At 46.1% G+C, this 27,984-nt stretch overlaps 1 protein-coding gene across 7 annotated transcripts; it reads right to left on the bottom strand.

The window, feature by feature from the left end:
- Positions 1 to 11: 11 nt before the first annotated feature.
- TCIRG1 (T cell immune regulator 1, ATPase H+ transporting V0 subunit a3) lies at positions 12 to 27,946 on the bottom strand. 7 transcript variants are annotated; one of them, XM_053287243.1, is made up of 21 exons: positions 27,727 to 27,946; positions 22,495 to 22,645; positions 21,693 to 21,813; positions 20,219 to 20,297; positions 16,467 to 16,696; positions 14,264 to 14,358; positions 13,278 to 13,404; positions 12,929 to 13,011; positions 12,281 to 12,374; positions 10,904 to 11,116; positions 9,785 to 9,935; positions 9,246 to 9,385; positions 8,299 to 8,456; positions 8,108 to 8,198; positions 7,623 to 7,741; positions 7,215 to 7,428; positions 5,562 to 5,675; positions 4,544 to 4,663; positions 3,157 to 3,274; positions 1,764 to 1,935; positions 12 to 1,360 (listed from the first exon to the last, which is right to left on the bottom strand). In XM_053287243.1, exons 3-21 carry the CDS (start codon positions 21,807 to 21,809, stop codon positions 1,279 to 1,281), a joined length of 2,517 nt encoding a protein of 838 aa, XP_053143218.1. In that variant the 5' UTR covers positions 21,810 to 21,813; positions 22,495 to 22,645; positions 27,727 to 27,946; the 3' UTR covers positions 12 to 1,278. The 7 variants fall into 7 exon arrangements, with proteins under 7 accessions (XP_053143218.1, XP_053143215.1, XP_053143216.1 ...); XM_053287240.1 differs by having other exon boundaries at positions 4,544 to 4,666; XM_053287241.1 differs by lacking the exon at positions 27,727 to 27,946 and adding an exon at positions 25,690 to 25,784 and having other exon boundaries at positions 4,544 to 4,666.
- Between the last annotated feature and the right edge of the window lie 38 nt (positions 27,947 to 27,984).

Below are 27,984 nucleotides of genomic sequence, written 5' to 3' on the forward strand. Positions count from 1 at the left end.
GGGTGGGAGAGTTAGATCATTTTGTTTTTAATTGTGCAATTTAGTTGCGAGGGTAATAAACTTTAAGAGGTTTCTAGCCCGGGATTCTAGGGAGCCGGCTTGAATAACAGGGCCCCTCTCCTCAATGCAGAGCACAGCAGGATGAGACAAGGGTGCTGCTCGGATCTCCTTGCCCTTGTATGGGAGATGTTTGCTCTGCAGGGCAGGAGCTCCTCTGTTAACCCAGAGATCTGTACGTTTGGCTCACATGGGATTGCTTTTGCTATCACTTGGCCTCTCCCCACTCCTGGAATCTCTGCCAAGAGCTGGCAAACAAAGGCACAGAAGAGGAAAGAAAGGGCACTCCTTGCCACATTAGTTCCTTTCCCTCGGTTAGTAACAAGCAAGCCAGCCACTTTGTGAGCACAGGCAGAGAGATCCTCTAAATCGAGTTTATGGTGGTTGCAAGGCCAAGCCAGGTATCTTAGCAGAGAAGCAAACCCTTTGAGAGAGACCCCAGTCTGGAAATTAACACACTCGGAAATCAAGTGTAGCCCCCAGACCAAGGCTGCACAACTTTGGCCCTCCTGCAGATGTTGGACTACAACTCCAGTCATCCTTCACTATTGGCTACTGTGGCTGGGGATGATGGGAGTCAGTAGTCCAATGATAGCTAGCGGGCCAAAGTTGTGCAGCCCTGCTCCAGACTGATGGGGGGGCTTCAAACATGGATAGGGTAAGTGTCCTGGCTGGGCCTCTTGTCTGCGATGTGAATAAGCAAAGCTGCTCCTGGATGAAGAGGGGTGACCCATAAGGACAGACTTTCTAAAACCATAAAGATGCTGCTGCTCATATCCTGCTGTTCCTGAAGGTCACCTACCATTCCTACCCAGAAGCATCTGTTAGGCTGCAGAGATACACATAAGGCAGGCAGCAAGTCATATGGACCAAGTACTGGAAGGAATGTGGTTTGACGCAGGAATTAGTCCTGCAAATCCTTCCCTTAACTCCAGGAGGAGTTCATCTGAAAACCAGTATCCCAATGATGCTTTACTACTGAACAGAGAGATGGGGACTAGGCAGGCAGTCTCTCCCTCAAAAAGAAAAAAAAGAAGACAGGGAGGGGTATAGAAGCACAGCCACACCTGCTGGCTGGAGAGAGGAGGCACAACTGGTGGAGAAAGGAAAGCAGAAGATAGTTTCCCCAATAAGAAAACCAGCACAAGCCAATCTGTTTTCCACACTGGCTCATGAGGGCACAGTACATCGGACATTAGGGGAGAAGCAGTCATATTTCTCCTAGTCCCAGGTGTCAGCAGTGAAGGTGAAAGGACTGAACCGGTAGCCTGCACCTGCATAGAACTTGTTCTGGAACTCCACCCTAAAAAGAAAAAAGAAAAAGCCAGTTGTCAGAGTCTCCCAGGCCTAACTCCAACATGGCTTATGGCCAAGCAGATTAAAATTCAATACTATTTCTCATACGCTCTCTATCCCCAGCCCCAAGACCATGCAGCTTCTGAAACATGCCCACCTCATCTAAAATGGCATCCAGAGATGTGTCCTCTGGCATTCCAGGTCCCTCCTGCCCACTCCCAGCCTAACTATCCAGGCCTTGCAATGAGGACCTCACCAGTGCCCCCAACCAAACTGGGTCTCAGAGCAAGAATACCTGGCAAACCATGCCAAGTGAGATCACAAACACAGAGCACGTTTATGCTTCACCAACAGAGGGGTCTGGGTGTGCGTGTGTGTGTGCACACATGCACAAAGGGGAAGGGTCTCACCAGTGCAGACGTAGGGCGTGTAGGAAAGCAGACAGCCCCTCCATCACCAGCAGGATGGCTACAGTCAGAACAGCAAAGAATGCGAAGACAGGCACAAGGACGACCCCACCCACGTAGGGCTTCATATGGAAGCCATTCCTCATAACCATGGTCCACAGGACTTCCGAAAGCTCTGTAGGATGGGGAGCAAGGACTGTCAGGGACCACTGGAACAATCTGATGGTCTTTTCTCTTTCGCTCCCTCCCCCACCAACTAGAAACCTCTAAGGAAGGGACAGTGGTTAGAGATCCAACAGATGCAAACCTCTCACACTTCACACACACAACCACTGCCAGTACTTTTCCCCAAAGGTCACTGGGCTGGTTTGGACAATAACCATCTGTCAGCCCTGCCCACAAATGAGAACAAGGGGTGTGCATGTGTATGCACACGCACACACCCCACACCATATTGTTCCACCTACTCAAGTGGAGGGGAACAGAACATCCAGACTGCCCCTGCTCACGTGGGCAGTTCAGACATTCTGTTCCCCTGATGGTGATGTGGAGCAGAACAATGTGCAGGGGGATGGGATGTGCGTGCCCTCATTCTCAGTCACAGGCAGGGCAGGCTGATGCTATTGTCCTGACCAACTTTCAAAGATACCCACCAGCCAACATATCTGCTCACCACTGTCCCTCTTCCCTCTGTTACCAAAACTGCTCCTCATGTTCTCTGCATTGGGACCAGTGCTTTTAACTTACTCATAAACAATGCTGAAACTGGGGGTAAGCAGCAAGGTGGCCAAATCTGCAGATGACACCAAGCTATTTGGGGTAGTGAAATCCAAAACAGATTGTGAGGAACTCCAAAAGGACCTCTCCAAACTGGGTGAGTGGGCGTCAAAGGGTCAAACACGGTTCAGTGTAAGCAAGTGTAAAGTGATGCACATTGGGACAAAAAGAAGCCCAACTTCACATATACACTGATGGGGTTGGAGCTGTCAGTGACTGACCAGGAAAGTGATCTTGGGCTCTATGTGGACAGCTCACTGCAAGTGTCAGCTCAGTGTGCAGCAGCTGTGAAAAGGCAAATGCCACACTAGAGATAATTAGGAAGGAGACTGAAAATAAAACTAATACTATTATAATGCTTTTTTAGAAACGCCTTTATAACAGCCACATTGGGTTCCAGGTTCAGAGGCTGGATGCCTCCGAATACCAGTTGCAGGCGAGGAATGGCAGGAGAGGGGGGCATGCCTTTATCTCCTGCTTGTGGGCTTCCCAGAAGCATCTGGTGGGCCAAAGTGGGAAACAGGATGTTGGACTAGAATGGCCTTGGGCCCGATTCAGCATGGCTCTTCTTATGTTCTCTGCACACATCCCCCCCCCGCCTCCACCTCCAAAAACTCACGTGCATGGGCCAAGCTGAGAGCCCAGAGTCGCAGGTAGGACGCAGTGTTTGAGATACAACCCAAACAGTACTCAATGGTGTGGATTGCTTGATGCATAAACACATCAGAGAAGTCAAACTGAAGTAGAAAGAGACAAGAATCGGGGCATCAGCAGGGTCAGAATTGTAGGCAAGGCTTCGCTGTCATAGGGAGAAATAAGCTCTAGAACCCAGCAAGTGTTTCAGTCACTAGAAGCTGCTTCCACAAAGTCTGAGCTATGGCAGGGCTCAGAAGGGGGGAAAGAGGACATAGAAATCCCTTAATAATCTTCCAGCTCAAACGTATATCTAAGGAAACCATAAAGAAGTAGAAGAGACAAACCAGACCCCTAAGCCAGATCCCAGGGCTCTGTTCTTCCTTGCGTCTTCCCATTGAAAGAGCCTGCAAACACCTCTCAGGAACACTGCACCAAGGAGGACAGTCACTGGGACTCTACCCTTTCATTCCAATAACCCTCGCAACTCTGGAGAGGTGCTACTGAATTTCAATCATTTCCATTTATTGATTTAACCTATTTTTATACTACCCAATATATACACATCTCTGAGTGGTTTATACATGGGAACCTCCAGTGTAATAAAAGCCTGGACCTTTGGGGCCAATTTTAGTTACTCAGCATCCGAAATGCAGCAAGGACAAGCCCAGTGCTTGGAGCACAATTGGTGTGATTTGGCCTATTGCTCAGGAACCCACTAAGAGGGTATCTCCAATTATCAACCTGTTGTACATGCAACACAGGCTCCAATAATCTCTCAACATTGTGAGGCTTCTCTCCCAAGGGGACCCAAGAATATACTGCACTATATGGCCTGTCGCATGAGTAGCTCCTGCATAATTACAGAATTTGAGGTCTTGGAGCATTTCTAGCCATCATTCTTATGGAGAACAAACCTAACTGCTTCTGAATATACCTTTGAAATTCAGAATGATGTCTAGATAGGTCTTCTAGAAGATGGGAACTGGGATTACTTTGCTAAGTCCTTCTCTTTGGTCCCAAGCAAGGTCTGAGTCAGTATTTATCCCTGGGACCTCTTTACTTCCAGGCTCAGTCCCAGAAGATGTGCAATAATAAATGAGGGCCCGTAAGTATATGTAGAATGCAGTCCCCCACCCTCACTACCAACACACTTCAGCCTCTTCTTGCATATTTGGAAAATAGGAAGCAGGGCTTTCAGCTTAGAGGAGTTAGCTTCTATCCTTAAGCCTCTGCACCTCTTTTTTTTTTTTTTTTAATGAAGTTAAGCAATGGGACTCAGCCTCTGACCCTATATACATATTGACTCACTTATTCCATACATTTCAAGGCCAATTCCAGAAGCACGTCTGGCTCCCCAGACAGATTATTACCTCCGGCTCCTGCTTGGGTTTTGCACGACCCAGGTCATCTTCAGCAATATTCACAGAGCTGCTGGGCTTGGGATCCTCTGCGTTTAGCAAAGGCTGCCGCTCATCTGTGCTGGAGGGATTCTGCTGCAAACAGCCCAGAACACATCACCATCAGCAAGGAAGGGGCCGTGCCGACAAAAGGGCGACCCACCGCTTTGCCTTGCCCCAACCATTGTAACCCTGAATGCCCAGATTCCACATTCCCCCCTTGGATGACTCAAGTTCAGCTGTCCCCTAAGTGTCCCAGCCCTGCCACACTTCCCGTGACACACACCTTCAGCTTAGTGGTAGTAGCCGACATCTAAGCAGCCATCAGACACAGGAACACATGAAGGTGCTTTATAGCGAGTCATATCGTTGCTTTATCTATACCAGTGCTAATACACTAGCTAGCAGCTGCCATGGGAGGGCAGCTGGTCTTGTGGCAGCAAGTATGACTTGTCCCCTTTGCTAAGCAGGGTCCACCCTGGCTGCATAAGAATGGGAGACTACATGTGTAAGCACTGTAAGATCTTCCCCTTAGGGGACAGGGCCACTCATTCTGCATGTAGAAGGTTTCAGGTTCCCTCCCTAGCATCTCCATGATAGGGCTGAGAGAGATTCCTGCCTGCAAGCTTGGAGATGCTGCTGCCAGTCTGTGTAGACAATACTGAGCTAGATGGACCTATGGTCGGACTTGGTATATGGCAGCTTCCTATGTCCCACCCAGGGTCTCAGGCAGCAGTTTTTCCCATTATCTACTACCTGAACTGCAGATGCCAGGGATTGAACCTGGGACCTTTTGTATATAAGGCATGTATAGCTCTGCCCTGAGCTACAGCACCATACTCAATTCTTGAGCCTTAGAAACCGCTTCCAAGGAGGCTAAGATCTTCAAGAGTTCAGTGACAGGGAATCTGCACAGCTGCTGACCTGGCAAGATGGTTTGGGGTGGAAAGCCAGGCTTTGGCAATGGGCCCCGTCAGGGAGGGGATCTTACCCTGTGCCGGGGGGCCCTACGCCGATGCTGGCTCAGGAGGTACAAGGGCATGCCCAGCAGCATAACAGGCACAGAGGCTACAGCCACGATCACCAGCACGAACTGCACCGTCCGCTGCAACCAAAAGGGGAAAGGTTTTGCAATCTCTTAAATCCCAACTCAGAATATCCTGAGACAAACTGGAGCTGGTCTGCACGGGTGCCAACTAACAAGGCCAAAAATAAGTATTGCTTGGGTGGGATTGCAGGCTTGATCTACAAACGGATACACAAGGCAGCCGGATACAGATTAGGAGTACAGCATCCTCTCCTGCCTCCATCCCCTTCTTGCACTCTGCCTCAATCCTGTTTTGGATGGGCTTTAGTGGAGATCTTTCCCACATCCCAATCAGGTTATTTTTATGTTGTCTTGCCAATAAATTTGCAGTTGAACAAATCAAAAAGTTGCCGTGTCTCTCTTCAGCTGGAAATTAAGGAGACAAAGCTGGTAATAATATCCCAGGGTCAAATGGTCACCCTCACTAATCTTAGTTTGTATTGAATAAGGCATTACCAAGCAAACATCAGGAATGCACAAGGCTCTGGTAATATTTGGATTACTCTGCCCAGTTTTAATTATCTGTATTCACAAAGGGCAGTTTCAGACTGGAGCAAATGTAAAGAAGAACATCGAATGTCAACACAGAAAATCATCTTATAACGACAGACAGAAATACACTTGAGATTATGGACAGGATAACCAAGAAAAAGTTTAGAGAGCTCTTGACAGCTGATGGCTTTTTATCACTGTGCAAAGGAATTCATTTATTGCTAGGCCTTTGATTTGTGGTGACATTTTTATCCTCGTTGGTTTTATTCTGCTCTCTCATTAGGATTTTTTACTTTGTTATTTAATTGCAATTTTAACTACAGTTAGTTGCCTTCAGGGTCTTAATGGAAGGGTGGGATATAAAAGTTTAAAATAAACAAATTGTGCTTTCATACTCAGGATTCAAAACTGATTACCATATCTGGGGCCCAGAAATGAATTTTCTCCCAAGTCCATCTGACTGGTGCCCCTGTAGGTTTATGCCTTTCTGTTGAGTCTGACGGCTGGTTCACACATGCATGTTAATTTCTCAATGGCTATAGCATCAAGTGATTACTTCCATGAGTAAAACATCCATCACAGATCAGGCACTATAGACAGAACTTTCATCTCACTCCAAACACACATTTTTCAAAAAAGGCCATTCACAAATTCAGCAGCATGTCATCAAGTGACAAGTTATCAAGTGATGAACATGCATGTATGAACCAGACATAAGGCATCTAAATGGCATCTAATCTACTTTTCTTGTAAGCATCTTTGATTTGACCCACCCAGACTTCTGCACATCTACTGTATGCTACTTGGGGCATAGTGTAATCTAGATGATGTGGGTAACTTGTTTGGGACATGTGGATACAGAGGGTCCTGTCTCAGTTCAGGGAGTAGGAGCAGTCATTATGCTGCCCTACTCAGTTCTGCACCTTCTATGAATACAGTGAGTTTCAGGTTCAAAAAACAGGACCAGTAGTAAAAAGAGGGAGGATGCCTTGGATGAATTCCAGGAGGGAGCCCTTCCCAAGTAGAAGGTCAAGCAGAACAAGTAGGGTTCCACAAAACAATTACCTGGTGTTCATAAAGTGGCTTATTTCCATCAGTCTCTGCAAACAAGAACATGTCAATGAAGTGGATGAGGATGCTGGGTGCCCACCGGGAATTAGCAGCATTATACACCACCCATTTGTAAAAGATCAGGATCACAAGGTAGCCAAAGAGTGCCAACATGAAGGTGATTTCTGGAAGGAAGACCAGGAGTATCTTGATTGGGTGCTTGAAGTGGCTGCAAGGTAGACAGAGAGGGGTAAGCCATCACCAACAGGAGTAGTTCATAAGACTAGCAGGGGAGCCCTCTTTACTGGCAACTAGCAACAAGATGGAATTCCCAGCACAATGTATAACTAGTCTAAAATGGAGTCACTGAGATCCCCAGCCATTTCACAAGAAGAGCTGGCAGGGGGCCAGCTGGACACTCACATGTGATTGAAGATGCCCAGGAACACACCAAAGCTCATGTGCACAATCCCCAAGATCACAGACATCTTCATCTTGAAGGAGTTCAAGAAGCTGAGATGGTTGATGGCCAGGCTCCAGATCTGACTCACAAGGGTTGAGGAGAAAAGTCATACACACATGAACATATAAACAGTGATGACCTCTTTTGGCAGTGTGTGGGGCCGGGGCAGGTGGGATAGAAATAAGTCAAAAGGAAAACCCATCTGCTAAAATCTTGGTAGATCCAGGGTCATATCCGGACTTCTAAGCTAACTGGAAGGTAAAGTGCTTCCCTCAAGAAATCCTAAGGTTTTCTCAGAATGGTTTTGCTCAGAATGGTTCAGGTATAAACAAACACCCTCCTCCCTCACCCCACCTAATCTGAAACGCACAAAAGCAGCAATTATGAAGGTCCCTTATCAAATTAATGGAAGGCTTTAGCACAGATGTGCTCTTGCAATACTTACCGGGTCTATCCCAAAGGGATAGGGACCTTTGAAGACATCTGTGACATTAGGGTCCAGAGCAAGGACAGGGTGTTCAGCTAAATATTCCCCACTGTCAAGAGAAAGAGGATTTCAGTGTACACAAATTATCTAGCAAAGGAAGGGGGGAAGAAAGAAGCCAGAACTAGTCTAGGGCACAGGCAGAGCAATACCTCCAGTCTGAGTGGTTGACCATGGCAGCGACGCTCCAGGCAGATGGGAAGATGTTGGTAGCTTTGCTGAAGCATTCATTGTAGATGAAGCCAGTGTAGACAGAGAAGGCACCCATCAACAGGATGAGGTAGCGACCTTCAAAGAATGTCTGCCAGATCTGGGGGAGGGTGACAAGAAGTAAAGATATGTAGGGAGTTCCACAGGGTTTGGGATATCTGAATTTCCATTCTCCATTAAGCCAAGTTACTACATGGAAGCAATTATAAGGAGACGCTTATTTAGATGGTTTTCTGGCAATTAGGCCAGGTAATTACAAGGAAGCATTTATAAGAGAAACTACTAATTTAGAATGGTGCCACTGAAGATTACTCTACGGGGTTGAAACATGTCAGGCAACCATATACTGTTCCTCTAGTTAAGAGTTCCTTTGGCTATTCACTTTGGACATTTTACAGTCGGACCTTGGTCAGCATCTTCTAACTACCTTATTTATGCTGGGAACAGCTATGCTTAGTATTCGGGATTTCTTTATGTGACTCTTGTAAATCCTACTATATGAACTTATTTGGGATTCACTCTTGAACAGCTTAGTTTATGTATTTATATATGAGCAGAGTTTTCTGGGTGGGTGTGTATATACATATACATATATAAAATAGTGAGTTGTGTGTACTAAATGTATGGTATTTTATAAATACATTTATGCAAGTATATAAGTGGCTCAAAGCTTTAATTGGATTCTGTTAGAAATTTTCATTGCTTGGGTTGAATCCAATAAGTTGTGACTGTATATTTTCCTTCCATTATGCTTGGTTTTGTGGGGGACAAGAAGCCAAGCCATGTAGTGGAGGAGAGTTCTTAAGGTGAATTACAACGGTATGGGTCCCCCCGCTTTCCCTGGCCAAGATGCACTCCCTTGCTGTCCCCACCTCAATTCAGAACTCACCTCATTTTGCGTTTTCTTCATGCTGGGGCGGTTCTCAGTCAGCACCATCCACAGGGCGAAGAGAAACATCAGTAGCCCATGGCCAATATCCCCAAACATGACAGCAAACAGAAAAGGGAAGGTGATGATGGTGTAGGGAGCTGCAAAGCAGACACAGCATCATATAAGAAGCTCAGGGAAAGCACACATGCCCCCCACCTCAGCCAGCTGCTTTTTCCACATAAGCCAGCCCCAAAACATAACAATCCCTTCCTTTTTTAAAAAAGCTGTAAACCATCTGGAACATTACTGATCAGGTAGGATACAAACCCAATATATCACCAGCCCTTTGTCCTCTCTGCTTGGTCTACTGTGAACACACAACCCCACCCCACAATCCCACCTTTCTTTATCCCACAGCCAGCAAGGCAGCCCAGAAAACACATGGGGGAACTGTCCCCAATGTCACAAGGTTGTACCCTAATGCCCTCTCTCAAGACAACGATATATGCCTCTGAGAGAGAAGGCAAGCTGGATGTTGCAACAAGCTTCCTCCTCACCTGGGTTCACCTCTTGATAGCTGGCCACCCCATAAGCATCGACTATGTTCTGGAAGCCAACGGTGAATTTGTTGGTGCGAATAAGGGTTGGCGGGGGCTCAGTGCAAGAGATCCGATGTACAAAAGACTCCACTCCAGAACCACTCTGGTGCTGTAAGGGGGAAGAGAGGATCAGGCAAGGCTGTTCAGGAGCCTCAAGCCCCCTCACAAACCCAGGAGCTCTTAAAAAGGAGACCGGGAACCGGGCACATGGCCTGAAATGGCCCTGGACAGTTCTAGCTTTCTTCCTCTTGAGCAATGGACAGAAAGCTATATGAACCGTTGAACTGCAGCATGATTTGTCAATCAAATACTTTCCCATAGGCACACAAGCCAGTAGTAAGTTACAAGCTGGGGTAAGGGAAGGGGACACTGTGATTGCAGCCCTATAGGGCTAACATGAAAGCATGTATGCACAGCAGCCCCTTTTCAAGGCCTCTAGAGCCCTATCCACACATTACCTTCAACACACAGACCATCTTTAGACAGCGTACACATGGGCAGATCTGTGTTCACAGTTAATCACACATTATGTTCAATGCACATACAGCAGCACTCCCTATCTGTATCCTGCATTTGAAGGGGTACTGTCCCCAGGTTCATCTTTAAAATAAATGCATGCTAATTTTTACACAAACGTGCACAATGTCATATCTTAGCTCAGTCTGTTGTTTTTAAAGAAGACCTTTCTAGCCTTCACGATTTCAGAAAGCAATGTGTAGGAGGTGCCTGCTGAAGTCTCAATAGTTTGCAGCTGTCAGGCATGGAACTGCAGTGCCTGTCACAGCTCTTTATCCATTTTCCTGGACTGCTGTTTGCCGGCTCATCTACTAATAATCCAGAGCCGCATGCACTCTGGTGCAAGCCTGCACCAAGCGTAATCCCAACTCAGTCTCAAGAAAGCCTGGGATTCTCCAACTTGCATATATTATGCAAATCAAGCAACAACAGAAGAACTAACTGGAAGGTACCTCAAAAGAGGTCCTGGCCAAGAACTCACTGCCATCACAGGCAGTACAGAGTGAGGACAGCGGGTGGGGTGGAGACGGGGCGAAGAGGCAGAGTTTCCACAGCACCTACCGATCCCTGGCGCAGGGCCAGCTGCACAGCAGGAAGGTCACGAACAGGGCACCACACTTCACCAATGAGGCACTTGTCAGTGATGCTGAAGCTGCACTGGTTGAGGATGAAGTAGATGGCCTTCATCTTCTGTATCCGCATTTGCCAAGCAGGCAGCACCAACAGCACCTTTGCCAGCACCTGAGCCAGATACTGCTCCGTCTGGCCTAATACCTATTTGCAGGAGGAGTTTGGGACAGAGCTGAGTGAGACCACAGATTTCAGGTTATATTTGAAGAACATACTTCACACTCCATGAACAGTTTGGCAATGGAATGAACTGCTTGGAGCAGTGGCTCTCAAACCTGTCATGTGAATGGGGCTGCACATGTCACCACAGGACAGGCACAGTGGTTCCGGCTTTGAAATTTGATTTTCTGCAAGACTGCAATTAAGAAAGCCATGGGGGTGGGGGGGACACTTGCACAAAGATCCAAAGATCCTGTTGTTCCCAGGGTCAACAAAGCTTTAGTTCTCATTGACACCCCCCATACAAGTCAAAAGCACAGGGTTTGGGGGTGGGTTGGGAGTCCACTGGTCCCTAGCTTAAGGTTCCCCAACTACATTCTCTTTATAAGACAATGGAGCAAATTTACTCCACTGAACTGCACACAAGGGACAAGGGCAGAGAGCTGCAAATAATAATTAACTATTTTCTCTGGCAGCTCACAACAGAGGATTAAAACTTACAATAAAAACACTTAACACCTTAAATCATAACAAAAAATGTAAAAAGAAAATACCAAAAAAAGCTTTAAAATCATTTTAAAATTAGTTAAAAACCAGAACAAATCCAAAAACCCAAATTTAAAGGGCCTGTGTGAACAAAAAGGTCTTTACCTGGTGTCTAAAAGAACAAAGTAATGAAGCTAGGCAAACCTCACTGAGGAGGCAACCACTGAAAAGGCCCTCTCCCTGGTAGCCACCCACCTCACTTCATTTGGCATGGGTACCTGGAGGAGGGCCTCTGAAGAAGATCTTAAGGTATGGGTAGGGACATATGGGGCAAGGCACTCTCTCAGGTAACCCAGTCCCAAGCCATTTAGGGTTTAAAAGGTTAAAACTTGCCCTTCTATCCCAGAGCTTTGGAGGGGAAAGGTCTGGGGTGGGAGGGAAGTATGTTAAATGCAAACACTGGTGATTTTCTATTTTAATTTGAAATTTTAAAAAGGAAGAACTAAACATCTTATGGAAATATTGGGTTGAAACAACATTTTCCAGAAAACACCCTCATAATTTTCTTTTCTTCCCCCAGAGCAACTTCCTCAATAACTCTCTGCCAACTTCCTGTGCTCAAATCAAAAGGCAGCCCAACCCAAGCAGTCCCTACCCCCTTACCGTGGTTAGATCTTCAATTTGTGTGCGCAGTCCATACAATGCCTCAGTGCGCTCGGAATCCTTATCAGCATATGGATACAGGTGGCAATGAAAGCTGGAGAGGGGCAAAAAGAGGGAGCACATATGTGCGGTCAGGGTGGGGTAGGAGCAGAGAGTGGCCCAGAGAGGGCATTTTGTTGAAGGGTGAGTGATTGTTTGGTTGGCCAGTTTGTGAAGACCAACAGAGCTGCCTCCCTAGTCTTGTGGACAATTGTTTATCAGTGGAGTAAGGAACACACCAAAGGAACTATGTTGGAGTGGGAGGGGCAGTACTCTTGGACAGGTAAAAAGCTACAGCATGCTTCAAACAAGAGCAAAAGGTGAGACAATGCAGGGCCCATGATTAGTGGAGAGGGGAGAAATTGCCTTTGGGATGCAACGACAGCACAACTGGAGAAGCATGTGCCACAAAATGATAAGCCATGGGCAAAATAAAGTCATGGCAGGGGAGGAAAGGAACCTCAGTCATCAACTGACATGAGGGAGAACACTCAGAACCATCTAAAAGCAACATTAGCAGTTGTATATGTGATGCTGTACACTGCCTTGAACTCACTGGGTGAGACGCGATCTAAAAATCTAATAAAATAAAATACCCATGGCACTCACCAGTTAGCGATCTTGCGAATTTTCTGCCCAATCTGTTCACCCCAGTAGGAGATGAGGAAGATGACCCAGGTGACATTCTCACCCTACACATGAGAGCACAGGTTTGCCCAGAAGCCTCTGCACCGAGAGGAGCAGGAGAAGCGCCTTTTGGCCTTCTTCTAAGCCAGACCTCAGAAGATGCAGCCTCCTGAGCTGCCTCTCACTCTACTCCACCCACCCTCAGTCACTCTACTCCACCCACCCACTCATCCACACCAGGCCTTCATCCACGGCCAGCCCTTGCCCTCTAACCCCTTAGGGTCAGTCACTTAAACCTCCCTTCCCACCTATTTTCTGCATTCCATCTCACCTTGGCTGGGTCTCCTGTGGGCTCAGGCATCTCCGTGAAGTTGGCAACAAGGTAGCCACGGCATGCACGCCACAGCAGCCGTTCAAAGGAACTCACTCGCCATGGGTGGATCACACCTGCCACAAAGCTTGGAGGTGAAGGAGAGAAAATAGAAAACACTCATTGAGTTCCAGGCTCTAATACAGGTTTTTAAGATGAGATTATTGGAGGGGCCTTCAAATTGGTGATGGCGGGGGGTGGGGGTGGGGGGCGCCAGGGGGCGGTGTCTTTGAGGAAGGGACATCAAAACAAAAACCAAGTTGTATGTAAGTATGTTTAACCTTTAGACTATTCAAATACGTCCACATGCATTATCACAGCAATCCTTATAACAACCCTTCAAGGTAAAACTAGCATTACTACTGCTTTGCCTCAGTGGTCCAATGCAGGAGCTACTATCTAGAGGGCAGCAGCCAAAGAGTACACCAAACAGTGCTCAGGAAAGACCAGTGTCAGGAATTTCTTTGTGAACAATCTTATCACCTAACTATTCGTGTTCCTTTTACTAGAATTTAATGTGGATTAGACTGCGAAGATCTGTTACAATCAACTTTGACAACCTCTTGGGCTCTGAAGTGGGATATCACTTTTCAAACAAGTAAAAACCCTGTAAGGTAGGTAAATATTACCTCCATATAACGCAGGTGGGTGGGGGGCTGAGAGACCAACAGTTTTCCTAAGCCCACCTAGTGAGTCCATAGTTGAGAAGAGATTTGAACTGGGGACTTCTCACTTCACATTCCTATAGTCCAATTCTATGCATGTTTACTCAGAAGTAAGTCCTACTAAATCCTGTGGAACTTTCACCCTAGCATAGGATTACAGTCTTAGCCACTGTACTACGCGAGCTCTCATCCTGAAACACTAGCCTTGGTTCACCCTGAAAGCTTCATTTCCCACAGACGTTTTATTCTGCCCGCTCCAGTGACTACTATTCCACCACTCACTTTATTTTGAGGTCAAGTCGCTGTGCCATGGATGGGTCCAGAAGAGGCTCCCTGTCAGAGAAGGCACGGGGGCGAACTGGTGAACCTAAAGGCACCTGATGGCAAGATGAAGGGGGAGGGGAGACTGAAACGAGTATTGGGTACTGCAGCAGAACTTGTTAATTTCCTTCTATAATTTCCATGGCCACCAACTCGACCTCCTCCTATTCAACATCATAAAACACTTAATGTTGCCAAGATGCAATAATTAAAACTCAGGATGAAGTCTGAAGACCAACTGGCCTTTGAAGGAGCAGGAATTAAACATGAGAGGGAGTGAGGTGCAGTGTTCCCTCTAACAGGGATTCCCAGATGTTGTTGACTACAACTCCCAGAATCCCCTTTTGCTTGGGGATTATGGGAATTGTAGTCAACAATATCTGGGAATCTCTGTTAGAGGGAACACTGGTGGGGTGCCTAAATTTTAACTCAAAAACTACACACAGGTGAGGGAAGCTGAAAGCAATCTCTTCTCTTGCCTCACCTTCAGTGTTCCCTCTAACAAGGATTACCAGAAGTTGCTGACTAGGAATATAGGAAGCTGCCATATACTGAGTCAGACCATAGGTCCATCTACCTCAGTATTGTCTACACAGACTGGCAGCAGCTTCTCCAAGGTTGCAGGCAGGAATCTCTCTCAGCCATCTTGGAGATGCTGCCAGGGAGGGGAACTTGGAACCTAAATGCTCTTCCCAGAGCGGCTCCATCCCCTAAGGGGAATATCTTATAGTGCTCACACATCAAGTCTCCCATTCATATGCAACCAAGGCAGACCCTGCTTAGCTAAGGGGACAAGTCATGCTTGCTACCAGAAGACCAGGTCTCCTCTCCCAGCATTCCCAGCTGCAATAGCCTTTGCTTGGGGATTATGGGAGTTGTAAACAACATCTGGGGATCCCTGTTAGAGGGAACACTGCTCACCTTCATTGTGCTTTGTTACCTGAAGCATTTCTCTCTCCAGCCTAGCTAACTTCTGATAGAGGCAAGGGAGGTGGGCAGAATTCAGTTCCCCTCATCCACTCGCACTGTTCATTGTTGAAAAGTAAGCATCCCTCCATACTACTTTATATATGAATGGAGCAGATATGTGCAGAAGTTGGTCATTTGGCCATCTGCCTTGTGAGAGAGAACCAGGAGAGGGAGGCAAAGAAACCATCTGTTCCTTGGTCAGCAGGTCTGTCCCCTCCCCTCCTACAGCGGCCATGTAAGACCAATTGGCCTGTGAAGGAACCAGGTGGTGGAGGCAGGCAGGCAGGCAAAGACACCATCATACCCCCATACCTGGTTCAGCTCAGAGCTGCCTCTTCTACCCTTCCCCTCCTCCACATTCAGAGGAACTAAACATTTTCCATATATAGGATTTTTGCTTATGTGTTCAAAGTGTAATGTTTTTAATGGATCTATTTTGCACTTTATGAATGTTGTGAGCTACTTTGGGGACTCCACTCAAAAAGCAGGAAACAAATGTAATAAACACAACAAAAAGTATTTGGCTCCCCTTCTGTCTAATTTCGCTCCTAAACAGTTGTCAGCACAACATGAAGGCAGAGAATTAGAAGCCATTCCCTCCACAAATATTCCCTCAAGGCAGGGGTTCTCAAACCTGGGTCCCCAAATATTGTTGGACAACTCCTCCAATCTTCCTCAGTCACAATGGCAGAGTTTCAGAACCCCTGTCCCAAGGGTATTTCCCTCCACCAAGGGAGACCAGGATTAATTTCAGTAAATCTGCTTCTTACTACAGCCTGGCTAAGACCAATGAAGGAATAGTGTACATCTAGATCGGCACTGCGTAACATGTTTTAAAAATGGATATACTGAAGGACTCCTTTTGGACAGCATTACAAGCCTCACAATAGTCTGAAGGGCCTCTGTACAGCTGGCAATCCTAAGCAGGCTTCTCTTTCATGATACTTACACTTCTGTTTGCCACCCTGAGTGGGGCTCTGTTTCACCACATCATATGGAACTCACCCCCGCCTCCTGTACCCAGCCTTCCTTGGTGCTCCGCACCTGAACTGATTAAGTTCTTGAAGCTTCAGTATCACCATTTGCAAAATACGCGGCTGCTTCTCCTCAGTTGCATCCCTTTCTCCTCAAGGACCAGGACAACTTTCAAATGGCCAGAGAGGCAGACAGGGAACAGAGTGTGGAGATCACTTACCAGTTGGCCAGTGAAACGCTGTCCCTCTTGCAGCACTTGAATGTGCTCCCGCAGCTCCTGCAGCTGCCCAGCCAGCGTCTCACGATTGTGGCTCACCTCCCGCAACTCCAGTGCCAGTGTCTCTGACTGCTCTTGGATTTGCAAGGCATCGCGGGGTAGTGGGGCTTGCAGATTCTCCTCAGGAGGCATCAGTACCAGCCCGGCTTTCCTTACTTCCTGTGCCAAGAAAGCTGGAAGGGGGAGAAGCGATACATGAGCACCACCACCTCGAACTTCCTTCTCTTTCCAAGGTCACTGAAGACTGGGCCTACACAGCCTGACACCCACTGAGTTGAGCACAGCTTCCCAGCCATGTATGACCGGGTACTAGGAGCTTCAAAACCTCCTGTTTTTGCTGGCTGCTTGGGATTTAGTCCATGAGCCAGGCCCACAAATTTTGGTCATCGGGACCATCTCAGGGGACAAATGAAGTGATTTATTTATTTATTTAGCAACATCTACCCCACTATAGGTGGGAAATAGGTAACACTACACAGGAAGCTGCAAGTGCAACCATGCTACGACCCCTTCTTTCCTCCCCACAAACAATGATGGTAAAATTACAGACATTTTTGTACAGGGGTTAGGTTAACAATGAACAAAACATTGTACTCCTTCCTCGGAGTATACTTGGAAGGACATGCCTACCAATTTTAATTCCCATTCCTCTGACAACACTGCTAAAATGTTAGTTGTTTTAAAAACATTTAAGAGAGCATTGCCAAAAGTGGCTCCTGCAGGCCTGATGGTCAGGACAACTGAAAGTTGAAAGTACTGCAATGCTGTCACCCATTTTCCATCTCTAGGGGTGCTGACCTTCTCAGAAATCACAATGAGCATTCATCCACCGCCACCCCCACCCCCACCCCAGGATGGTAGCAACCACCCCAGCTGGCTCATGTCCTAAATGCAAAAGTAGTGCTGTCCAAGAACCTGGGAGGCTGCCCTATTTAGCTGACAGGCTGCATTTGGCTTGATGGGCCACAAGCTGTGGCAGGTCTGCTGAAGAAACATCTTGGTTAATTCTCAGGCTTTTGCAAAGCTTGTAGAAGTTAGGAAGTTCCCGAAAGAGTCAGCTGTTGCAAATGTGAGAATTTAATCATTGTGATATTGTGAGAGCTTCCCTTGGCAAGAAGAGGCAGTTTTCTGGCCTTTCCAAATCAAAAAGAAATAATTATTCTATTTATAGCAACTGAGTCTACGAGCGCCCAGTAGGGGACCAGAGCGCCTGCTATTAACAGGATAGAACTCTGGTAGAATCGACTTTATCCAATGATATGGGGTGGAAATCTTTCCACCACTATATTTCTCTATGGAAAGTGATTTCATAAAATTAATCAGAATAATAAAGATACAATACCAGGTAAAATTGGCTATTTCAGTGTTGTAATTAACTTTTAAAAAGTGACTATTCCTTGAAGATTATTAATGGTTTTCAGTGTTTTTTCTTAAACAAACAATGTAAGTGAACTGTATTCTACTGAACCGTCATGCCTTAAAATATTTCCAAGTAGTTCAATAAAAGTAATTTCCAAATAAAGCTCTGAGCATGTTGGAATGTAACATTAAACCACATTAATTGTGCATTGTTAATTTCTTTTTCCAAATCAAATATTCAATTTCAGCTACTTTTGATTACTGAAAAATGTTTGAGATATTTATACAGCATTTAAGATTAAAAAATTAGCTTACATACCACACAGAGGAAAAGGGACAGTAACAAACCCACCCACAGCACAGCTTATCCCAAACCAAGTGGTCTGCCACTGATCACTGTATAATTGTTGTTGCAATTATACTTCCACTGGGAATAATGGAAATATTATTGCAGCCTGTGATTGTGTGCAGGAGTTCAGAGGTGTGAAACTGACCTGCCCCTTTAGCAGTGTGGGTATTAAGGATGTGTGAATTGTTTCGAGGTTGAATTGATTCAACTCAAATCTGGTAGATTCAAGTTATTTGATCTCAAAACAAATCTGCCCAGTTACCCCTGGCCAAATCTGAGCTCGAATCAAATCTTCCCAGATTAGATTCAAATCTATTCGAGATTTGAGTTTCCCTTAATTCATTCCCTCAGATTTCCAGCTCTCAATAATAATTTAAAAAACTAAGCTACAGCCCTTGTAGAAGTGGAATTATGGAGCAAAATGTGCGGTCACTATTCTGTTCAATTTTAGAAGTGTTTAGACTCTGGTGTGTTATGAGTTGACTTTTCCTCATAACGAATCCCTATGAGGATCCATTACATACCAAAGAGTCTAAACACTTCAAAAATTCCTAAAAAATAAACTGAGTGCCCCACTACCTTGCTGGTTGAGGGGTAGTTAGCACCCAATATGCCCTACCACCTAACCCACTTTTAATCACCTTGGTGCAACCAATGGGGAGTAATGGAGTTGCTTCAAATCCCCATTATTCCCTATGGTGGAAATATATGAAACTAGCTGGGTCGGGCTCAGAGCATCTGCGCCTCTGGCCAAACCACCCACCACTACTGCCTCCCCTGCTGGCCTGCCCAGCTTTCCCAGCCTGTTTCTCCCTCCTCGCCCACTTCTCAGCCCCCCCTGCCTGGCTGGCCCGTTTCTTCTCCCGCCCCCTTCTCTATCCCCCCAGCACTTCCTTGGGTCTGCCAGAAAGCTGGCCTACCACCTCCTCCCGGCGGCCAGCGCCTCCTCCCAGCAGCCAGCATTGCTATTTTCTCCCTGTCCCCATCATTATCCTATCTGGCAGCTGTTTGCAAACTCTGCCATGCATGGGATTAGCAATGGGTACATTTCAGAGAATTATATATAAAAATTACTAAAAACTATAGCGTTCATAAAATATCAACCAAATGCCCACCTGCCTTGAAATTTGGGTAGCAGGTGGCACCCATGGGGCCCTACCCGCCACCCCACTTTGGTGCCCCCGGAACTTTAAACATGGGTCAAATCAGTCTGGATCCAATTCAAACCTATTCCAACTCGAATTGAATCTGATCGGATTCAAGTTTTCAGATTAGAGTTTGAATTGAACCTGGCTGATTCGATTTGACCTCAAATTGATTGCAAAAATCAATTTGTGCAGATCCCTAATGGGTATGCTTTTTGAACCCTTGCAGCGGTGCAGGTGGGTCTGTTACCATCTCGATTTCTCTGCGCAGCATGAAAGCCAGTATTTTTTCCCCTTCGTTTTGGTGACTAAATATAAGTCCAACATGCTAAACAGACCTCAATTTTAAGGCCTAAGAAAATTTCCCAGAAAATGTACATAACAGACTTTCCACCCAAAGCCTACAATCTAATGAAAAGGGAAGAGGAAACAAGAAACAGACAGATGGAGAAGAGCAGAAATCACATGCCCACCACTTGCCTAACCTCTTTCACATTTTTTGAAATGCTTAACTTTAAACAAGGACAGCCAAAGCTGGCTGTTTGAGGAAATGCAACTACAGATAAATTTCATTAAGAAGCTACAAGGCTGCCTTGTCTAGAAGATCGCTTTATTTAATAATCCAATCTCATTATGATGGAGAGCCTGAGTCCAAGTTTCAGAATAGTCAAAGCTGGGAAGCCTTGTCCAGTCTCCACATACTCTTGCATGTGCAAGGCATGCTGTCTTCAGAAGGCTTCACTGCCAACCCTGTAGACACCCCATAATTCAAGAGTGAATATGTACCTGACGTATGACACATGACTGCTATAGTCCCACCTTCCCCCATGAATATCACTCACTGAAGGTTTTCTCCATATCTTCGCACCGTCGTACCTCCCCCACAAAACGTCGCTGAAAGGCACTGACATGGGGGTTTAGCTGGAAGCAAAAGAGGCACATCACTAGTGAAGATCTAACCAAGGATGAAGCTGATAATGTTGCCTTGCCTTTGCCCTGGGAAGCAGGCAACCCACATCTTTCTTTCTGGCTCACCCATTCTCTTTCCCCTTTAGTATTGTTATTGACTGATTTCATTTGATTTGATTTGATTTATATCTCGCCTGACTCCAGAGGCTCCAGGCAGTTCACAAAAACAAAGACAAACAAGACCAGCTATTAAACCAAGAATTTAAAACATCTAACACATTCAGAAATTACAGCAATTAAAACTCAGAATTTACTAAAAGCCTGGCTAAAAAAATGTGTCTTAAGGGCTCTTTTGAAGGCTGGTAAAGATGTTAAACCACGAATGTCTACAGGGAGCACATTCCACAGCACTTTAGAATTGTACAACGTGCTTTTCTACTCCACATTCGTTCTGAGAGGTCTTGGGAAGGAGAGCTGGCCTCATGGTAGTCAGCATGAATTGTCCCCTTTGTTAAGCAAGATCTGCCTTGGATTGCATTTGGATGGGTGACTACATGTGAGTGCTGTCAGATATTTGCCCTTAGGGGATGGGGCCATTGCTCAATGGGGGCAGGGGGGATCTGCATGCATGCACAAGGCCCAGGTTCACTCCCTGGCATCTCCAGGTCGGGCTGGGAGAGACTCCGGCCTGAAAACTTGGAGAGCCACTGCCAGTCAGCATAGACAATACTGAGCTAGATGGACCAATGGTCTGATTTGGTATAAGGCAGCTTCCTATGTTCCTATCCTTGCCTCCAAACTGCTTTGTCAATTTTACCAGGATCCTGAAGAAAACGAGACACTTCTGTGCATACCCAACTTTCTGACAAAACTTGGAAAAATCATCTGTACATAGCCAAAAATATTATTTGTACTCAAGTTTAGGGCTTTAGGCAAATCATGAACGGAGTCACCACTGCGCGAATGGGTTCGAAGAACCTGGGCCGCCACACTTCAGGGGCTGTGCAGCACACCCCAGCCATGTCCCTGCATTATTTCGCTCGCTAACGGGGCCATGCAGCCCCATTTATGAGCACATTCCGGCCAGCACCACATTCGCAGCACAGCCGGAGCGCCTCTCCCTGCCTTTTAAAGGCTTTAAAATCACACTAAGCAGATTTCATTTATTCAGGTTGCTAGCCCTCATAGTTGTAGGGGGAAAACATATACAGCATTTAAAGAGGATACCACTGCTAGGAGGCAGAGAGCCACGACAGCCATGGATTTGTAGCCTCCCACCTCCCATTCACCACCACACATAAAAGCAAGTCTTCTGCACCCAAGCTCTTGTGCTGCAAAGGCCAGAAGAGCTCACAGGTTCGCTCTGGCTGCCCCACAGAACGGTTTCCTAAGCCCTCTCATACATACATCACGGAACTCCACAAGTCCCCGCTCGCCTAACTCGCTGACACATGCATAGGCTGAAGCAGACTGTAAGAAGAGTTGGGCCAGGCACATCTCTTCACTGCGGAACATGGTCCCCATGGTGCTAGAGGAGACAGAAAGAGAATCAGTCAGTCAGGCTGGAGAGACACAAATAGAGCTGATGCTCATTTATTCTAGAAGGTTCGTAACCACTTCTCCACTACAATTAAAATTGAAACCGTAAGGGTGGGGTCAGAGCAGGAATGTACAGAGAAAGGAAGTTGGCAACAAGGGCAGATGGGACAGACTTTCCTGCCTACGACTCACAAGAGTGGGGAGAAGAAATTGCTCAAGGAGGAGCAGCACTCAGGACTCCTCTGTACATTCCTGCAAACTTGCTGAAGGGAGCTAGTGGAAGGTCATGACCTAGAAGAGTCTTTGAGCCATGAGGTCAGAAAAATCCCAACCACGAATGTCACTCATTGTCCAACACCAACCTGAGATTCCATGGCTGCAATAGCCCATGAGGTGCGGCTGATAAAGTGACCCCCCCCACACACACTTACCTGTGGCTGCCCTGCAAAGAGCAAGGAAGCAGAAAGCAGGGCTTGTTCTGCAGGAACGGCCTGGGAAGCAGCCCTGAATTGCAACCGGGCAGTTCAAAGAGCTGGCTGCAACTGGCGCTCAGGCTCTGCTGACTCACAATGGGGTTTTCTTAGCTCTGGGATTGCAACATCGTTTCCACCCACAAGCCGCGACCACCCTTTCCCAACGTGCACCTGACTCAGGGCTCTGTGTTACTCACCGGAGGATTAAAAGGTCCCGAGGTGGCAGATCTGGGATTCAGGGTGGACAAAACAACAAAGAGACCCTCGTAGCAGTGGTCAGCTGGGCAAGGGAAGAGGCGGCAGACCTGTGCTGCCCTTGGGCAGAGAGACAGGCAAGGCCCAAAGATCCTTCAAGAACAGAAATAGTTTTCTCAGGCTTCATTTCCAAAGACTCCTTTGCACAACATTAGAGGCATCTTGCCCAGAAAACCGTGGCAGATGACTTGCTTTGGGGTAAGCAGATCTTACTGCAAGCCAGTCATCCCCAAAGAGATGCTGCATTTACCCAAATAGAAAACACCCCCTTTTAAATGCAATTTAAATACAACTTATACCAGTATTTACCCAAAAGGAAGGGGATTCTGAATTTAAGACGACCTACCAATTTCCAGTATCAAAGAACTTGGAAAAAACCTAGTCTTGGAATTAGATTAATAAGGTAGTGATAACTGTAGGGGGCCCCTCCCACAACTCTGCTAGTCCAGGAAAACCACAAAGTGCAATAGAAGCCTGATAGCAACAGTTATCTACCACATAGGACAAATCTCACAAATATTTATATACTGCTTTTCAACAGAAGTTCGTAAAGCAGTTTACACAGATATAAATACATAAATAAAATATCTGTCTAAATCAGACAGACACAGCTTCAAAATTATCCTTAAATAAAACATCCAGTATTCTAGATTATCAGAGCTCCTCAGGCCGTAATGGACGGAATTTTCAGGAGGCAGAAATTACAAAGAAGTGGGAAATGACTTGCCTAGCAAGCATGAGGCTGCCGGTTCGAATCCCTGCTGGTACCTATATTGGGCAGCAGTGATATAGGAAGATGCTGAGAGGCATCATACAGCAAGGGAGATGGCAATGGTAAACCCCTTCTGTATTCTACCAAAGAAAAACCACAGGGCTCTGTGGTCGGCAGGAGTTGACGCTGACTCAATGGCACACTTTACCTTTAGTGGGAAATTCTGCCATCAAAGCATCACATATATCTGCTGAAGTAAGTACACTTTATAGTGGGACTATCTATTCTTCTCAGAACAGGGCTGCTGCCTCTTCAAGGGATCCAAACAAAACTGAAGTACCATAAATGCAATTTCTCCCATTACAATTCTGCACCTGGTGAATACAGTCTTGCTTCAGAACTCCTGTACCATAGGTTAGTGTGGTGTAGTGGTTAGAGTGCTGGACTAGGACCGGGGAGATCCGAGTTCAAATCCCCATTCAGCCATGAAACTAGCTGGGTGACTCTGGGCCAGTCACTTCTCTCTCAGCCTAACCTACTTCACAGGGTTGTTGTGAAAGAGAAACTCAAGTATGTAGTGGGCTCTGGGCTCCTTAGAGGAAGAGTGGGATATAAATGTAAAATAATAATAATAATAACAATAACAACAACAACAACGATATCTATAATAACCAACAGTATTGATGATAAAATTCAGCCATCCCAGGTCCTTGGGAAGGACTCGATGTCTGGATAAAACAAACCAGTCAATAACACCTGTCTGACTGTGTAAACAAGAAATAATAATAATAATAGGTGATTTGTTAGTCTACTGGCACGGTGCATACCATGGACCAGGTCATGTGAGAGGTCTGAGCAGCACATTAATATCTCTTTATGTGGATGTTATGATTTCACAGAGAAGCCTCAAGAAACTGAAATATAATGTTGTGGCATATCAGGAATTTTAGAGATTCCTGAGATTTAGAGATTTTAGAGATTTAGAGTGAATTTTAACTTCAGACCACACAAGATAAGTGACTTGTCCACCACCCCCGACTTAGTTCTCAAATTACTCACCACTTCCCTGCCTACAACACACTTCTCCTTACTAACTATAGAAGCAACTGGATGGTGTGGCAAGTGAACTGGAAGAGAATTCTGAACCTTGAGATTTCCAGTGTGCAAAGCAGTGCAAACCAAAATTATGTAGAGCAAATTCACACACAGCAACTTCACTAAATTATGAAAAATACTGATATACCCCTTTTAGCAAAAGTTCTCAGCAGGCCTCATATAACAAAAGGTATGCGGAAATGGTTCTGTTCCAAAAGGGCACTCTGACACAAAAGAAACATCTGCAACAATTAACGAATAAGTGATATGTAGGGCTGAACATGGACCCTTGTTCTCTCCCTGCAAAAAATAAAAGAGCCACTACTTTTTAAAAGGTGCCATATGAGCCCTTTAAAAGACATGGACCCAAAGATAGGCTGAGTTCTGCTAGATCTGCATTCAAATTTCCTTCAGCACAGGAATTTTGAATACTAAGAGACAGTCTAGTATAGTAGTCAGCCCTGTCCTAGCCTGACACTCTAAATCCAGGGCTGCCCTCCAGCTGCTGTTGGACTACAAATCCCAGCATCCCCAGCCACAGCAGCCAACAGTATATTATGGGAGTTGTAGTCCAACAGCTGGAGAGCCAAAGCTGTGCAGCCCTGTTCTAACGACTCCACTATACTGTGTCTCGGCATTCAAAATTTCTCGCTTCTGTGCTGAAGGAAAACTGATTGTAGACCTACTAACTCAAATTTCCACTAGGCCATGAAGCTCACTGGGTGACCTTGGGCCACTCAGTAACTCTCAGCCTAACCTGTCTCACAAAGTTATTGGGAGGCTAAAATGAGTGTGGGAAGAACCATGGACACTGCCCTGAGCTCCTTGATATGAAGGATGGATGAGAAATAAATTCTGTAGGATTTAGTTCCTTACAACTATGGAAGAAATGGCTCTCTCTCGTGACAGCAGGGGTTTGGGCTATTTTTTCCAGACAACACTACAGACACACACACACTTCTTGCACCCTGTCTTCTCTCTGAAGATTTTATTTCACTCACACACAGAGAGAGACAGAAAAAAATAATGGCTGGTTCTAGGAAAGGGTGAAGACAGATGTAATATTTTTAAAACAGTGGGGCAGATTGAGAAGCACCTTCACTGTGTTCAGCCCAAAGATTCCTTTCTTCTCCAAGATCAGTTTCTGCAACAGGAATCAGTTGTGGACAGCTGTTGGACATCTACCATGTCACCATGAACCCCACTCTTACCCCTAAAGTAGTTTTGCACTTTTGGTTTACTAATTATAAGGCAACAAGTGAATGGACAAATGTATAAACATGCATATGGCACTTTAAAGGATTAGAACAAAAATAAGCAGACAGCTCACCTGAAGCATAAAAGGGCAAGGATGAGCCACTGTTTGATTCACTGGTGTACAACAGTCAATCAGTTGCAAAGCCAGAAAGAAGCTGGGCTGACACCAAAAGGCAGTCATTCTCTGTGAATTATTTTAATGTTATGTTTGTCTTCACCCAAAGAGGTGTTGGTGTGGTTAAGGGTCCAGTCAACTCATATATACAGACTGTATAGATCAGTGATCTACAAATCGGGGGTAGGTATACGTTCACATCAGTTCCAGCCTCAAATGTTAGTATGTATGCATGTATGCATTTATTTATTTATGTAACATAACATATTTTTATACCACCAAAACGTACATCTCTGGGTGGTTTACAACAAAATAAAAACAGAAAAAATAAAACATTAGTTAAAACAAAAAGTTTATAACATTACAGTTTTAAAATGTCAAAGTACTAGAAAACAATTATTTTCCACTAGAAATGGCATTTCCTCAATTTAAGAGCACGCCTTCCAGCATGCCAGGATTTGTTTTATTGCAGTTGTTAGTCAGAAATACTTTCAAGAAATAAATAAAACACAAGGAGGCTACATTATAGCAGAAGCAAGCTACGAAACCAAATTATTTTTAGCCAAATCCTTTCACAGCTGCTCTGAACCAAAAAATGCAAAATGCAAAATAAATGTTATATTTTTATAAATGATATTTTTATCATAGGCCACTACAGAACTATACATTCTTACCCCCTTCACCAATTTTTACAGTACAGAACTCAATGAGAAGTTGGGTGTATGAAGAAGAGAAGTAGCACCAGCCATTTTTTGCTCCTCTCACTTGTTTTTCCACTAGAGATGTTTTGAAACATGGAAAGCAGCTCTGTGAGAGCACCACCACTTCCAAAGTGGAATATTAACACCCTTTCAACACCAGCAGAAATGTGTCCACTGTCCAATAAGATAACACCACTTCACCTGCTTGTTATCTATCTCTGGGGGAAAATGTCATCATGTTTGCAGGAGAAAAGCCTTGCTCTCTGACCCTGTTGGGCTGTGCTTCTAGGCCAAACTGACCCAAAAGTACCCCACTGTGCCCTACTGTCCAGGAACCAGGTTCAAAACCTGGTTCCAAAATAAACGCAGGAGGAAGCGCTGGCTAAAGACCGGGGCACTTGAAGTACAATTCCTCTATTTAAGAAGAACGGGGAAAGAGAACACCCACCCCTCACACGTGAGCAGCACACCTACACCCATCCTTCACACGTGAGTTCTAGTGATCAGGTAAGGATTTTCAGTGCCCAAGATGGCATCCCGGGAAAGAAACAGCCACCTCCTTTTCGACTTGTAATTATATGCAGGACTGGAAAACCCTAGCTCTGTAATACGCCTCTCCTCATGTTCCCAACCATGATGCAAGACGCAACAGTGCAGAAGGAAAACGGGGACAGTGCTACTTCTTTCCTAAGGAGACGCAAAATGCGCTAAGAGGCCGCCGGAAGATCGCCTCTTAAGAGCATCCACGAACAGAACATAATACTATAACTCCATAATCTTGCTCCCGAGCAGAGCTCCCCCGCCCGCCGGCAACAGCAACCAATCCACGCTCATTTCTACCCTTCACTGCTAGCGCCGCCACCACCCCCGCAGCAATCACGGCTAAGAAGCAGATTTGGGTTGTGTGCATGGAGCTCAGCTCACCCAGATAGGATGCGCCCCAAACCGAGCGCCCACAACCGAGGGAGGAGGGATTAAACCCGGGAAAGGACGTGCAACAGGGCAGGAGATACAGATCAGAAGATCCGACCTCGGATTTAAGGCGTGTGCAACAATGCGCAAAGGGACAGAAAAGAGGGGCGGCGGCTTGCCGGGAACAAGGAATAAAACAAAGCGAAAGCGCTGAGCCCAAAGAGGATGTGCGTGCCGAGTGGAGAGACCACTGTACTGTCAGAAAGAAAGAACTGCAGCTCTTGGGAGGAACTGGCGCCCGAGAAGAGGGCCCTAAGGCTACGATTTGGTTTGGATCCCAAGGACAGGGGGTGGGGTGGGCTGGCCAGTCGTGTGTACCGACCTTGCGATTCCGCCGCTGCGGCAACTGAACGTCCCCCGAGCAGGCGGTGAGCGCAGACTAGTTGCTTCCTCTTCACCAGGAAGGGGCGAAGCGAAAGGAGGATCTGGGCTGTCCCGCCCCGAGAGAATTCCCCGAACACAGCTGGGAGGCACTTCCTGCCGTCCCATCCAGGCCGGCCGGGAGCTCAAGGCATGATTAGCGAGCACTCATCTTCTCCCCGGAAATTTGCAGGGGGGGAGGCAAATATTTCTCCCCGAA

This window comes from Hemicordylus capensis, chromosome 1 (assembly GCF_027244095.1).
Source record: "Hemicordylus capensis ecotype Gifberg chromosome 1, rHemCap1.1.pri, whole genome shotgun sequence".
NCBI lineage: Eukaryota > Metazoa > Chordata > Lepidosauria > Squamata > Cordylidae > Hemicordylus > Hemicordylus capensis.

Bases quoted from the DNA above. Each gene is read 5' to 3' on its own strand.
- TCIRG1 (XM_053287240.1), bottom strand. From the start codon at position 21,809: ATGGGGACCATGTTCCGCAGTGAAGAGATGTGCCTGGCCCAACTCTTC. The intron at 8,457-9,245 runs GTGAGTTCTGAA...ACCCTCCCCCAG, and splicing joins TGAAGAAAACGCAAAATGAG to ATCTGGCAGACATTCTTTGA. The intron at 3,275-4,543 runs GTAATAATCTGT...TTTCTACTTCAG, and splicing joins AACCCAAGCAGGAGCCGGAG to TTTGACTTCTCTGATGTGTT.